The sequence below is a fragment of the Hibiscus syriacus genome, unplaced genomic scaffold (genome assembly GCF_006381635.1).
Source record: "Hibiscus syriacus cultivar Baekdansim isolate YM2019G1 unplaced genomic scaffold, ASM638163v2 tig00111164_pilon, whole genome shotgun sequence".
NCBI classification, from domain to species: domain Eukaryota; kingdom Viridiplantae; phylum Streptophyta; class Magnoliopsida; order Malvales; family Malvaceae; genus Hibiscus; species Hibiscus syriacus.
The window spans coordinates 47,373-61,000 of record NW_024063007.1 but is presented as its reverse complement, the minus strand read 5'-3'; the positions used below and the strand labels follow the sequence as shown (position 1 = coordinate 61,000).

Below are 13,628 nucleotides of genomic sequence, written 5' to 3'. Positions count from 1 at the left end.
AAAGTCTAAAGATTCTCAACTATTTAATAGTGAACCCTAGTAGTCTCTGGAATCTCTAAAAATAAAAATCATTTCTTGAACTGATGAGATAACTTAGTTCATACAATATTAAAGTTAAACTTGAGTACTGGAGAATCTAAAATTCAATCTCTGTTAATTATACTAGAAACCCATTCCCAATAAGTTTTACCTCCAAAGTGTTGTAATCTAAATGTTGAACTTGACATTTATATGTTAATTCGAACATGACTTTAATGATAGGTTCAATTGGGTTTAATGAATTATTTAACCGAGTGAAAATTAAACTCAAATCAAGTTAAAAGAAAGATTTTTAATCTGCATGCTAAATTGATAGGACCTATAAAGCAAAACACACCATTTGTGAAAATTATGCGTTAATTTCCTTTGTTTCCGATGTTTCATGTCCACCACAGTTCAATATTCAGTGTCTTTCTCTCATTCATGAACCATGTCCCGTCTTTTTCATTGCCTTAATTTCATAGTCTTAAGCACGCCACCGTTCAACATTTACCAAACGTAATTCTGGGTTTATTTAATTGTTTCTCGTCTGGCTTTTACTTTTCCTTGCTTGTTTCTACCCTTTCTTTTGATTCATTTGTTATATATTTTGCTTTTCCTTCACCATTTCCCACTCCCATGCACCTAGACTTTTCTGGGTCATCTTCTATCTACGTTTTCCTTCTTGGGTTCATTTTTCCTTTGATGATGATTCGTAAGGGTTGCAGTTTGTGAAACAATATGTTTGAGTTTTTACTAGAAAAAGATTTTGTTTTGATGAGAAGTAAAACATAGATATGAAGTGTTTCTCCATCTTCATCAAGGACAAATCAAATAACACCAAGAGAGAATCAAGAACCGATCCAGAATTTAGAAACCAAAGCAAATCGGACAATTCAGAACTGAGTCGAACTCGGACATCGAGCTCTTTGCCATCTCCAAGGAGCATACCCGATCAGCACAAAGAGAAAGAGAATAACTTGAGAGTTTTCTCCTTCCAAGAGTAGAGGGATGTAACACACGGTTTCAACAAGCTCTTGAAGATCGACGAGGGTGGCTTTGGTGGTGTCTATAAAGGAACAATTAGCCCTCCAAATGGTAAAGGTGAACCCATAGTTGTTGCTATCAAGAAGCTCAACACCCAGGGTTTACAGGTGAAACTGATGCAAAAACCATTACCTTTCTTTAAATTCAGCACTGAACAAAGATTTCATAGGAATTTGCAGACAAATTGGTGCAAGCAAAGATTTCTAATGTTGGACCATTAGAAAGAATCTCACTATTTTGAAAACTTGTTTATGTTTCTCATGGTGTATTTGGTAACCTTCATATAGGGTCATAAGGAATGGCTTGCGGAGGTTCAATTTCTGGGTGTCGTTAATCATCCGAACCAGTACAGAAGTGTATCAAGAGAATAAAAGTCTTCATTCATCTTTATGATTACATTGCTCTTGTTATTTATACAGCATACACACCATAACAAACTAGCTAAAGTTGTTTGTCTGCTAACTAACTATGTTGAGCTGGATAACAACCACGCTGAGCTGGCACCTTCCAGAATATGCTCAACATCCTCCCTACAGCTTCAGCTCTTCAGAACGATGCTCAACATCCTCCCTACTGATTCAGTTCTTCAAACTCTTCAAATGACCACACTCCTAGCTTCTATCGAAATGCAGCAAAATTATCCTTTGTCAACGCTTTAGTTAATCCATCAGCTACCTGATGTTCTGTAGGTACATAACTGACCTTCAACTTCCCTGCTGCCACTTTCTCCCTAACAAAATGAACATCAAGTTCAACATGCTTAGTTTTTGAGTGATATACTGGATTTTCACTCATGGTAATTGCACTTGAGTTATCACACCAAATAACTGGTGAAGCTTGCATTTGAATTCCCATGTCTGTTATTAACGCACTTAACCAAGTTACATCGGATGTCGTATCTGCCAAACTCCAATACTCAGCTTCAGTAGTAGACCTGGACACCGTCTTCTGTTTTCTTGAACTCCACATAACCAAATTGCCTCCTAGATACACACAACACCCTGATATGGAGCATCTGTCATCTACACTACCCCCCAATCAGCATCTGCAAATGCTGTTAGTTGAACCGGTTCATCACTCGGAGAGAAAACCAGTCCATAGTCAAGCGTTCCTCGAAGATATCGCAGGACTCGTTTCACTGCAGCAAAATGTTGTTCTCGGGGAGCATGCATAAATTGAGCCAGCTTATTCACACTAAACTCAATATCTGGCCTTGTATGACATGCATACAAGCGAGATCCCATTAGACTTCGATATTCCTTTGCATCATTTAGTTGGCCACCTGACTCTTTGAAGAGCTTAGGAGAGGATATCATAGGTGTAGGTGTTGAAGCGACACTCTCCATACTTGTCTTGGTTAACAGTTACATTATGTATTCCTTCTGACTTAGAAAAACAACACCTCTTGCATGCTTAACTTCAATACCAAGAAAGTAACTCAATTTACCAAGATCTTTTAAGCAGAATTTTTTATTCAATAGGTCAACCACCTTTTCAATCTCATTGTTTGAGCAACCTGTGATGATTATATCATCAACATAAACCAAGACATACAACACTTTCCCACTTTCGTGCTTAATAAAAAGCGAACTATCAGCCTGTGTACTTTTGAATCCAATGCTAAGCACATAACCTCTCAACTTAGCAAACCAGTTTCTCGGGACTTGTCTAAGTCCATACAATGCTTTATGTAATTTGCATACCAGACGAGAACCATCTAATGCTTTCTTCTCAAAGCTTTGAGGTTGTTACATGAAAACCTCCTCATGAAGATCTCCATTTAAAAAGGCATTATTCACATCTACTTGCCTTAGCTGCCAACTGTTTTGAACTGCAAGTGATAGTATGACATTGATGGTGGACGACTTGATGACTGGGCTGAAGGTTTCTTGAAAATCTTGGCCAGGAACTTGAGTAAAACCCTTGGCCACAAGCCTGGCCTTATACCTCTGAACAGTCCCATCAACATTTCTTTTCGTTCTAAAAATCCACTTGCAACCTACGACTGATCTCCCTTCAGGTAAAGAGACCAGCGACCATGTGTTATTTCGTTCCAGCGCTTCATATTCTTCATGGACTGCTTCCTTCCATTGAGGAGACTGCAACGCTTCATATATAGAGCATGGTTCTTTCTCAATTTCATTATGAACTATGGAGTAGAGCTTTGGCTTAAAAATGCCACATTTACTTCTGGTCATCATCGAATATCCAGTGACAGGAACAACCACTGATTGCATTTCATTACAATCGTGATGCATCTCTTGTGTACTACTTTGAGCCAGACCAACATCATCAGGTAGTAGACTTTGTGTGTTTCCCTCACTCGCATTCGAGTGTCTTATGCTTCTAGCTGAGCTCGAAGAAGAACTAGAACTAGACACTTGTTGTTCCTCATTTTGAGATCCCACGACAGAATCCATACTCAAGGTGGTTGACCCCTGTTGATTTTTATAGAGCATGCCCTGCTACACACAGACCCTTTCAGCACCATCAACTACAGGTAACTGCATGGGTGATTTTATAACATTTTGCCCACTATCTTGAACACAAGTATCTTGTTTACCTGCAAAGGGAAAGGACCGCTCATCAAAAGTGGCATGCCTTGATATATAGATTCTCCCATCAGAAGCCATGCACTGATACCCCTTGTGCTGTGAACTGTAACCAAGAAATATGCATGGTTGTGAGCGATAGCTTAGCTTGTGATTTTGATAGGGTCGAAGATGAGGAAATCACCTGCAACCAAAGACTTTCAGAAATTCATAGTCAGTTATTTTATTATGCAGCACTTCAAAAGGAGATTTTCCTTGCAAAACACGTGTGGGAAGTCGATTTATCAGATGAACTGCAGTGCTTACTGCATAGGACCAGAACTTAAACGGTAACAATGCTTGAGCCATCAACACAAGGGCTGACTCAATGATATGGCGATGTTTCCTTTCAACCACGCCATTCTGCTCAGAAGTGTGTGGGCAGGACAACCGATGATGAACACCTAATTTTGCCAAAAAAGATGAAATGGATCGATACTCACCCCCCAATCTGTTTGGACTTCCTTAATCACAATATTAAACTGAGTTTTAACCATTTCATGAAATGACTGATATGCCTGTAATGCTTGGTCTTTTGTTTTCAAAAAATACACCCAACAGTATCTTGTGCAAGCATCAACAAACGAAACATAATAATAAAAGTTATTTGAAGCAATATGAGAAGGTCCCCATAAAACTGAGAAAACAAGCTGGAAAGGGTTTGCATATACTGTAGAGGATTCATTGAAAGGAATCTTATGGCTTTTTCCCATCTTACAAGCAACACAAACACCATTATTAATAGCACTGGCATCAGTGGGAAACTCAAGACCAACATTTTTACAAGCCTTTACAAGAGAAGCATGTGCAGGATGCCCAAGTCTCATGTGCCACAAGACATAGGCATTTGTCAAATCAGCATGCACTTTATGAACTACATTTATTTCTAGACAACCACCTGTATTGCCATGTTGATCTCCTGTTGTAGCATCAAATTGATATAAACCTCCACTCTCTCACCCTTGTAACAACACCGCACCAATAGCTTTATCTCTAACTAGACAACTCTTGGCATGAAATTCAAAGTAGACATCATTGTCTCTAGCAAACTTTGAGACAGAAAGCAGATTTTTTGTTACAAAAGGAACATGAAGCAGATTATGAAGAAATAAAGTTCGATTCTTAGTAGTAAGCTTAACAGTTCCAGCCTTGCATATGTCTAAAAAATTATCATTACCTACAACCAGCTTACCTGGACCAGAGTAATCCGAGCCATCAACCACCTTAGAAGCTTCAGGTGTGACATGATGTGTAGCCCCCGAGTCTATCACCCATCTATCTGAAGTTGACGAGGGGACATGTGCTTGGGACTGAGTATTGTTGTTGCGCGAGATATAACTATTTGCCATCTCACACGAGTTAACACGCACATCAGTAGACTCATCGTTGTACTCATCTTTGTGTGCTAAAACCCCTGGAAAACTTTGATCAAATCGATGCCAGCATCTATCCACCGAATGGCCAATTTTACCGCATATTTGGCACTGAAGTTTAGAGCGTCCTCGACCACGAGCTCCTGATCTAGCTCCAGTCCTTCCATTCGAACTATAAGGCCGATTGTACTGACTAGCGCGTCCAGAATCTGGATTACTGTTATGCATGTGAACAACATTTGCACTCATTGTCACTTGATTTTGAATCTGAAAACTCTTGAGTTGCGCCTCAGCATCAACCAACACAACTTTTACTCCATCAAGCGAGAATGCTTCTTTACTCGCAGTGATAACCGCCATAAATGGTTGATAGTCAAACAGTAAGCCATTCAATATGGTTGCTATCTGTTCAAGATCTGAGACTGCACTTCCACATGCAGCCAACGCATCGCATACTTCTTTGATTTGAGTAAGATACGATCTAATACTCTCATCACCTTTCTTAATTGCTCGCAGCTTGCAATGAAGGCTCATTACCGTTGTTGTCGACCGATTGGCAAAGAACTTGAGAACGGTGGACCATACATCCGCAGTAGTTTCTGCACCAACAAATTGAGGAAGTATGTGATCACTAATTGTGGACAACAACCATTAAGTTAAAGCACTGTCCTGTGCAACAAAGATTTCATAATCTTCATTGGTCACAAGACTGCCATCACCAGACTGAATCTGCGCCGGTGGAGGTTTCAATTCACCAGTGAGTAAACGTTCCAAGCGATGACTCCTTACTGTCAAGAGAACTTGTTGTTTCCATAATAGAAAGTTCATTTCATCAAGAACTATGTTGATCTTCTTGTTTGTGAATAGACGATTGCTTCTCGAGGAGTCTCCAACAACCAAACTGTGCTCAACATCCTCAGGTGCCATAACCGAAAAAAAAATGAAAGGAATCACGAGAAGCAATCAAACCAGCAGCTATCAGAGAAGCAACGGAAAGACAACGCCTCCAAGATCAATGGCGAAAGATACCATGTTGAGAAAGCAGTACAGAAATGTATCAAGAGAATAAAAGTCTTCATTCATCTTTATGATTACATTGCTCTTGTTATTTATATAGCATACACACCATAACAAACTAGCTAAAGTTGTTAGTCTGCTAACTAACTATGCTGAGCTGGATAACAACCACGCTGAGCTGGTACCTTCCAGAATATGCTCAACATCCTCCCTACAGCTTCAGCTCTTCTGAACGATGCTCAACAACGGCGAACGAGGGATACATCGGTTGTTGGTGTACGAATTCATGTCGAACCGGAGCTTAGAAGATCATCTTTTCAACAGGGCACCTACTTTGCCTTGGAAAACAAGATTAGAGGTCATGCTTGGTACAGCACAAGGTTTGGCTTATCTACACGAGGGATTGGAAATGAAGGTACAATCTTCTTCTATTCAGATGGCTTTCACCAAAAGCACCCATTCTTCACTTCTCTTTACATTACAACTAATGCACTTAATCTGCCCTGTGTTGTTTCCAAAGGTGATATATCGAGATTTCAAGCCCTCAAATGTGCTCTTGGATGAAAGTTTTAAGCCGAAGCTCTCGGATTTCGGGCTTGCAAGGGAAGGGCCAGCCGTTGACCGTACTCTCGTGTCCACTGCAGTATGTATATCTTAAGTTTTGTGTATAGTACTTAATGAATCTTCACTTACTTTAGTGTCTGCAAAGCATCTCCATTGCACGTTGGCTCCACGGTCCATTAAGTGGTGGTGTACTATTAGCACTAATAAGCCTCTTTTAGCTGTTTTGAACATTAGGCACTCATTATCATTAGGATACTAAATTAATCTTTTATTTTCGTTAAAGGTGGTCGGAACATACGGATATGATGCCCCGGAATATGTGAGAACAGGCCATCTTACAATCCAAAGTGATATATGGACTTTTGAGGTGGTACGTACTTTACGAGATCCTCACCGGAAGATGAGTGGTGGAAAGAAACCGGCTAACATCGGAACAGAAGCTTTTAGATTTGGTGAAACAGTTCCCTCCTGATATTAGAAAATTCAGCATGATAATGAACCCTCGACTCGGAAACAGATATTCTTTGAGTGCAGCTCAAAAGCTGATATCTGCCTAAACAAAAATGCCAAGAAAAGACCAACAATGAGTCAGGTGGCAGAGAGCTTGAAGCAAGCAATACAAGAATCATCAGAAGGAAGGTCTTCATCGGGAAATGGTGGTCGAAGATCGAAATAAGGTTCGGTATGAGTGAATTTCTGATCTGATCTTCAGCAGATAGCCAATCAAGACAGCTCATATTACTGTGACTGATCATATATTCGTAAATCAGAGTAGCCATTGTATGTTGTTGATAAAAAGGGTTCCTTCTTTTGAAAGAAACAATAATAGTAATAAAAATCTATTTTGTTGGTCCATCATTTGGGCCACTATGGCATTAGATAATCGTTTTCTCATGCTGCTGGCGCAACAAGTGAGATACTGTCTAAATAAATAAGGATTTGTTAATACGACATATGTACAAAGTTAAAAGGGAGATTTTGATTAGTGTATGACACCGACACACAGTTAACGTATTCGAATATATATCAAATATTTAAGAATGCAATAAAATTTAAAAAATATATTGAACACAATCAAATACATATAAGACTACGTAAAAGCGAGATTTTGATCGTCGAAAACATCATGTCATGCATGTTTTTACTGAACCGCAAGTAGACTAAAAAAACTTAATCATTGGTTGATACCGATCGTGAATCCATCCCTCTACGAGTCAGATCAAAGGAATGTAGCCTTAGTAACTCCAAAGATTTCGATAAATGAAGGATTGACCGTAAAGATGTGATTTACGGAGAAGATCTAAAGCAGCATATTAGAAGTGTAAATAAATGAAGTACAAATAAGAGCATCAATACATTGAAATGAGCTGATTCAACCTTCATAGGTGACCAAAACAATTGGAAGAAGAAAAAAAAATGTTGTTGCCCAAGTAGAATGAAATCTCCATATAATTCATGGAGATATAATCCTTTTTATTGTGTTTTGACCCATCTGCTAGTTTTCCGTATAATGCAAAAAATTATGATGTTAATAATAACAATCTTTGCTCTGTTTTTTTTCTATGATACACTAATTATATACTGTTGTGTATCGACTCTGTACATTGTTTCTATACAAGAGCAGCCTCCTTTTTCTCAACGTTCTTGTCCCTGATAAACCCAATGTAAAGATTTGTGCCACAGCTGTCGCACTCGGCGATCTTTCTTCCTCCTTCCGACATGTTCTTCACGAACTCAACTAAATGCCTCCAGTTGTCCCCTTCGAACAACTTTTTGTTCATTCTTAAGTATGTAAATGCACTCAATCCGTTGCCTGAATCCGATCTACTGGTCGCCAAAACCTGTGAATATCCACCAGCATCATATCTCTCGAGTGCATTTTCTCCGGCGAGTTCAACGTTGGCCGTCTTTGTTGCCATCTTTACTTGCCGGACCAATCCCTCGGGTGAACAGTTCGCATATGCAGGCTGTTCTCCATCTCTCATTTCCATGCAAGTGAAATTGAAAACAACTCCACGTTTACTGAACATTCGTGCTATGGGGAGGTAACCGTCATGATGTCTAGTATTATAGTATCCTGCTGTTAGTTCAGCAGCATGAGACCTAGTTCCGTAGTGCCAATGAATTCCGGCAACCTTTGCCGATAGTTTCGCTCCGGTTCCATGGAATGTTCCTTTTGCGGCCGCGAGTATCCGGTCTCCGTGTTCGAGTAGCTTTCCGGAGTACCATTGTAGGAAGAACTGGCCGTACTCGGTGTTCCATGTTCCATCCCTTCTGAAAAAACCAGTTTCTTCAGGAACTTGCTTGTAATGACCGGAATCATGTGGACCACTTTTTCCCCAGTCTTTCTTCCCGATGGCTTCTGCTGCTGCTTCCAGGGAAGCTCTCATAAACTGTAAGTTTAACATTTTTGCTTGTTTAGGAAGAAACCATACATAAGTTTTGATCATTCAAGTTATGTACAATATTTAAGCCCTTGTATGTGCACCATAAATGAAACGGAAACTTCATTTAGTTCATCAAATTTACCTTATCATGGCACTGAAACTCTCCAATTCCTGGAAATTTCCAGGTTCCATCACTTTCTGGATAAGATGGGTATCTGAGTTCCCCACAAGGTCCCATCCCCACTTGAATTTCCTGAAATAAGTAGAATTTCATAAGATTTTGGTGTTGAGAAATCCAAGCTTTATACAGAATGAATGAGAAATTACCACAATAACTCGTCCCAAGTAATCTCTGAACCTCTCACGGAAGCTCCTCATGTAATCTGTGTAAGCTTGAATAGGCGTTCTTCCTCTAAGAACAGGAACCGAGTCACATCCCAAGGATATGTACTCAGGATTCCTCTTCCCCGATTTATCGGTGTACACAAGGTCCGGGTTCTTGCTGATTTCTTGAAGCACCCAAGGAGGCAATGGAATACTAAAAATTCAAGCACATAAATTTCAGTTTTATAGATTTTATCAGTCGAGGAAAATCAGATACACCACAAGTTTAAGTAATTACCTGCAAGAGTCTCCAACATTGCCTCCGCACTGATGAAAAGACATGACAACTTGGAGTTTCAGGCCATGTTTTTCGACCATTTTCACAAGCTCGGCATACCCTTCCCAGTTGTAGTTTAAAGGTCCATCTTTCTCCACCAAACCCCACCATGCGTCCACCATAACTCCCTCGACGCCGGCGCTCTTTAACGCCATCAAACTGGCGTTCATCGCCCTCGGCTTATTCAAGTTACCTCCATGAGTCACCGTGTCGAGTGGCAGCATCACGAAAACAGGCACCTTGGAGTTGTTTTCAGTATGGGAAATTGTCAGTCCATGTAACTTTTCCGCTCCTTTGATCAAGACACTCCCATGAGGTGATTCCGGAAACGTCATCGACGTCGAACTCCTTGCTCGGAGACGGCACGTGGGCTTCACCTGAGCAATGGAAATGGTGGCCATGAAGTCATCAGGGGTTTTGAAGCTGTTGGTTTCTTTTAGCTTGATGAAAGAAGTAGAAGAACGTAATGTTAAGGCCATGTTTTGGGGAAATGAAGAGATATTGGAATGAATGAAGATGTTTCACATCCATTTATGAAAGAAATTTGAAGGTAGAAGACAACAATGGTGGGCTCAGTTTCAGATGTGCTCAAGATCAACCTCGTCAGCACAAGGTCACACGTCATCTAAAACGCGTTCATTTCGTGTCCATTCTTTCACGAAACTTACAATCCTAAATTGTGATTAGGGTTTCGCTTTGATTTGGATTTGGTCGGTTCTAATACGAGGAATCATTAAACGGCTGATATCAGTCAATTTCACAAATATAATTCTAGAACTTACATAAACTAAAAATAAAAAGTAAAATAATTTTCATATTTACAGAGATACAAATTTTGTAGCCATATATAGCATTATAATTGTACTTTGAAGTTTTTAAATTTTGTAGCCATATATGGCCTAAATTAATTAAGACAACACTTATTTATTATTATGTTAATTTTTTATGCTTTGGACTCACGTAGTGGATTTAGATACGCGATTTACGTTCGAAGATAGTTTTCTCGTGATTCTGATTTACGATTTTCAGTGGTCTTTCAGTAGTTTGATCTCATGTTGTGATTTGTTTGCCGATGCAGTCAGATCTATTCATATTTATATTTTGTTCGAGTTTTTGGATGTATTTTTAATCTTTTGGTTCGTGCATGATCTGAAACTGTTAGTTTTTTGTGCCTATGATTGGATAAGATGTACTAGTTTTGTGTTTAGTTTAGGCTTATTATTATAAACATTTATTGTAATTCTTTTTAACAAAACTAATAACTTTGTTTACATTAAAAAAAAAACACGTTAGATCACTATAACTCAAAAGATCTAAATAAATAAAGAATATTGACTTTTCCTTTTTTTAATGAAAAAGAATATTAAATTATTAATATATGAAAAATAAAAAGATTATATCGACTCCTTCAAGTAAAGATTGCATTGATTATTAATACTATTGTAGTAAATAATTAATAATATAATAATAAATTACGTTAAGTAAGAAAAGAATCATCTTTAAACCTTAGTCACTCTGTTTCTCTCTTATGTTGATGACAGCGCTTGTCTTAAGTTAATCGTCGACAAATTGTTTTTAATGTTTTTTCTTTCGTCCCTTCTCATAATCTAATTATATTTTTTATTAAGTTAAAGCGATTATAATCTAATTATATTAAAATTTTTAATTACATTTTTTAATATAAAAAAATAGATAATTTTGTCTTTTTTATAGTATATTTTTTATTTGTTCTTATAATATAAAGTTCTTTTTTTTATTAGGATTGAATGTAATTTCATCTCTCTAAATTTAAATAGAGCTTAATTAGTTATCATTGATATGTCCTACTTTGGATCTTTGATAGGCCCCTACAATTGTCAAAGATGAGTCACGATTGAGTTGTATTGTGATGATTTTATGTTGTCGATGAATCATCATTATTCTATATAGTTTAATTTTAGTGTTGATGGTGTTTACTTTCACATTGGTAAATGGTTTTGTTTGTATCAATCATTAATCAAAGTTGTTTAGTTAGATTTTTAACTAATTTCTCGTATGGCTTTTTTATTCTTAAGTGGTTAGTTTGTGTAATTTGAAGATTTAGGGTTAGATATTAGGGATAGACATTTGACTTAGACTTGATAGGTTCCAATTGGTCTTTTTATAAAAAATTCAAGTTTGAGTTTAGAGTAAAAAATAATATGTGACTAAACCGGAGATAATTATCTTTTATATATTTAGAGATAATTTTCAATATTATATTTTTCAATTATGTCCTTATTTCACAAAATAAAAATGATTATATATATATACAAGTCAGGTCGAGTCTAATGCAAATTTTAACTTGAAAATTGGATCAATTTTAGGTAGGGTGAGGCTCTCCTAAACCCGAGTAAGGTCATGTACGAGTGAAGGGGTTTAATTTTTAAACTAAAATTGGGTAAACTAATAATTGAACCCGACTCATGACTATTTTGATAGATATCAATAGATACTCACAATCACTTAAGATAAATCGTGTTTGAATTATGGTAACGTCATATTGTGGATAAATAATTCACATGCTTATGTAGATAAATTAAAATTGAAAAATATTGTGTATTTATTTTGCACTATACTTTTTGTTATTTATTTATATTTTAAATTTTAACTTGAAATTTTATGCTAATATAAACTAATGAATATTATTTATTATGTTTTTTATCAAAAAAAATAAGAAATATTGTATAATATATATGTTGTTGGGCAATCAACATCTTACTTCCAATATGGTCACCATTAACGAGTTTTGTGGAGCAAATTAAACAATTCTTTCTCGTAAGGAAACAATTATCAAGTGGGAACTCCCAAAATGGAAAGGAGAAAAAGGGTGCTTCGTGGAGGCAATTGAAGCATGAAACTTGTATGCCTTCAAGCAACATATTCATTAACCTATGTATGTATGATTTTCAATCACTAAACACTGTAACCTTCCAAATTATGATTTTGAATAATCAACAGGTTAAAGATTTTAATATTTATAATCTGTTCTCATACTCTAGGTTAATGTTTTTTTTTTTAAATAAAAAAAATAAACACTCCAATTCCTGCAATAAACTTGGGTTTGGTGTTGAAATTGAGCAGATAATGAAACAAAAATGTCTCTCTTTCCAACATTGCTGGCAAATTTAAATGCATAATTTGAAAGAAAGAATGATAAATTTCTAATGGTGGGAATTAGTCTTTCTTTCTCCATCATCAAACACACATTTTTATTTTTTTCAATTCAAAGGATGAGTTTTGGTTGGTAGATATAACTCCCTTCCTCTCACCCCCAAGAACAAAGTCCTATACGCATCTTGTTTAAGACAAAATAGCAGAGGGGAAAAAACACCCCATTTTCCTAATGCCTTCACACTTCACCCTCTTCTTTCACTATCAATGCAAACAAGGTCCCCCTCTAATTTAAAAAGAGATCACTAGTGAATGATTAAGCAACAAAACTTGGTTACCTAATCCCTCTTTTTCCTGTACAGGACAGTTTTGTTAGGTACAGATTAAGTCATTGCACAAGCTATCTTGAATTCAAATGCCTCGCAAGTCAACTGTTAAAGAAATTTTTTAAAGTAAAAAGGGATGGTTTATTTCATTTAGAAAGTTTTGAATTACCATACTGATGTTATCTCTTTAATTTTGTGATTATTTTGTATAGTTTGAACATTTTTTCATATTAAGCCTAAAAGAAATGGTGGATAAGTTTGCTGCGGAAATATGATAAGTAGACGACTAACCTGGAAACGTGGTATTGATAAGAAGAGAGTAGCTGTCACGCTAGATATTCCCATTGATAAGAGAAGAGACGTGGAGGGTTAGCAATTAGAACTTCCTCCAGAAATATCTGATGAACCTTCAAAAGATATTTTGTCCGACATTGATATTGGCTGCTTTTAAGATATTTTTTCCTTCAAAAAAGGAAAAAGATGAGCTGCAATGGCATAACACTGAATCACTC

General features: G+C 37.1%; 1 protein-coding gene and 1 pseudogene across 1 annotated transcript; one reads left to right on the top strand and one right to left on the bottom strand.

Annotated features, from left to right (window-relative positions):
- Positions 1 to 780: 780 nt before the first annotated feature.
- Positions 781 to 7,366, top strand: LOC120155096 (annotated as a pseudogene).
- A 648-nt stretch (positions 7,367 to 8,014) lies between these two features.
- On the bottom strand, positions 8,015 to 10,181 carry LOC120155091 (beta-amylase 3, chloroplastic-like). The gene is made up of 5 exons (XM_039166667.1): positions 9,620 to 10,181; positions 9,325 to 9,535; positions 9,140 to 9,250; positions 8,180 to 9,003; positions 8,015 to 8,139 (listed from the first exon to the last, which is right to left on the bottom strand). Exons 1-4 carry the CDS (start codon positions 10,135 to 10,137, stop codon positions 8,221 to 8,223), a joined length of 1,623 nt encoding a protein of 540 aa, XP_039022598.1. The 5' UTR covers positions 10,138 to 10,181; the 3' UTR covers positions 8,015 to 8,139; positions 8,180 to 8,220.
- Positions 10,182 to 13,628: the final 3,447 nt, after the last annotated feature.

Coding starts and splice junctions, on each gene's coding strand:
- LOC120155091 (XM_039166667.1), bottom strand. CDS start 10,137: ATGGCCTTAACATTACGTTCTTCTACTTCTTTCATCAAGCTAAAAGAA. Junction 9,251..9,324: donor ACTTGGGACGAGTTATTGTG/GTAATTTCTCAT, acceptor TACTTATTTCAG/GAAATTCAAGTGGGGATGGG. Junction 9,004..9,139: donor AGTTTCAGTGCCATGATAAG/GTAAATTTGATG, acceptor TTAAACTTACAG/TTTATGAGAGCTTCCCTGGA.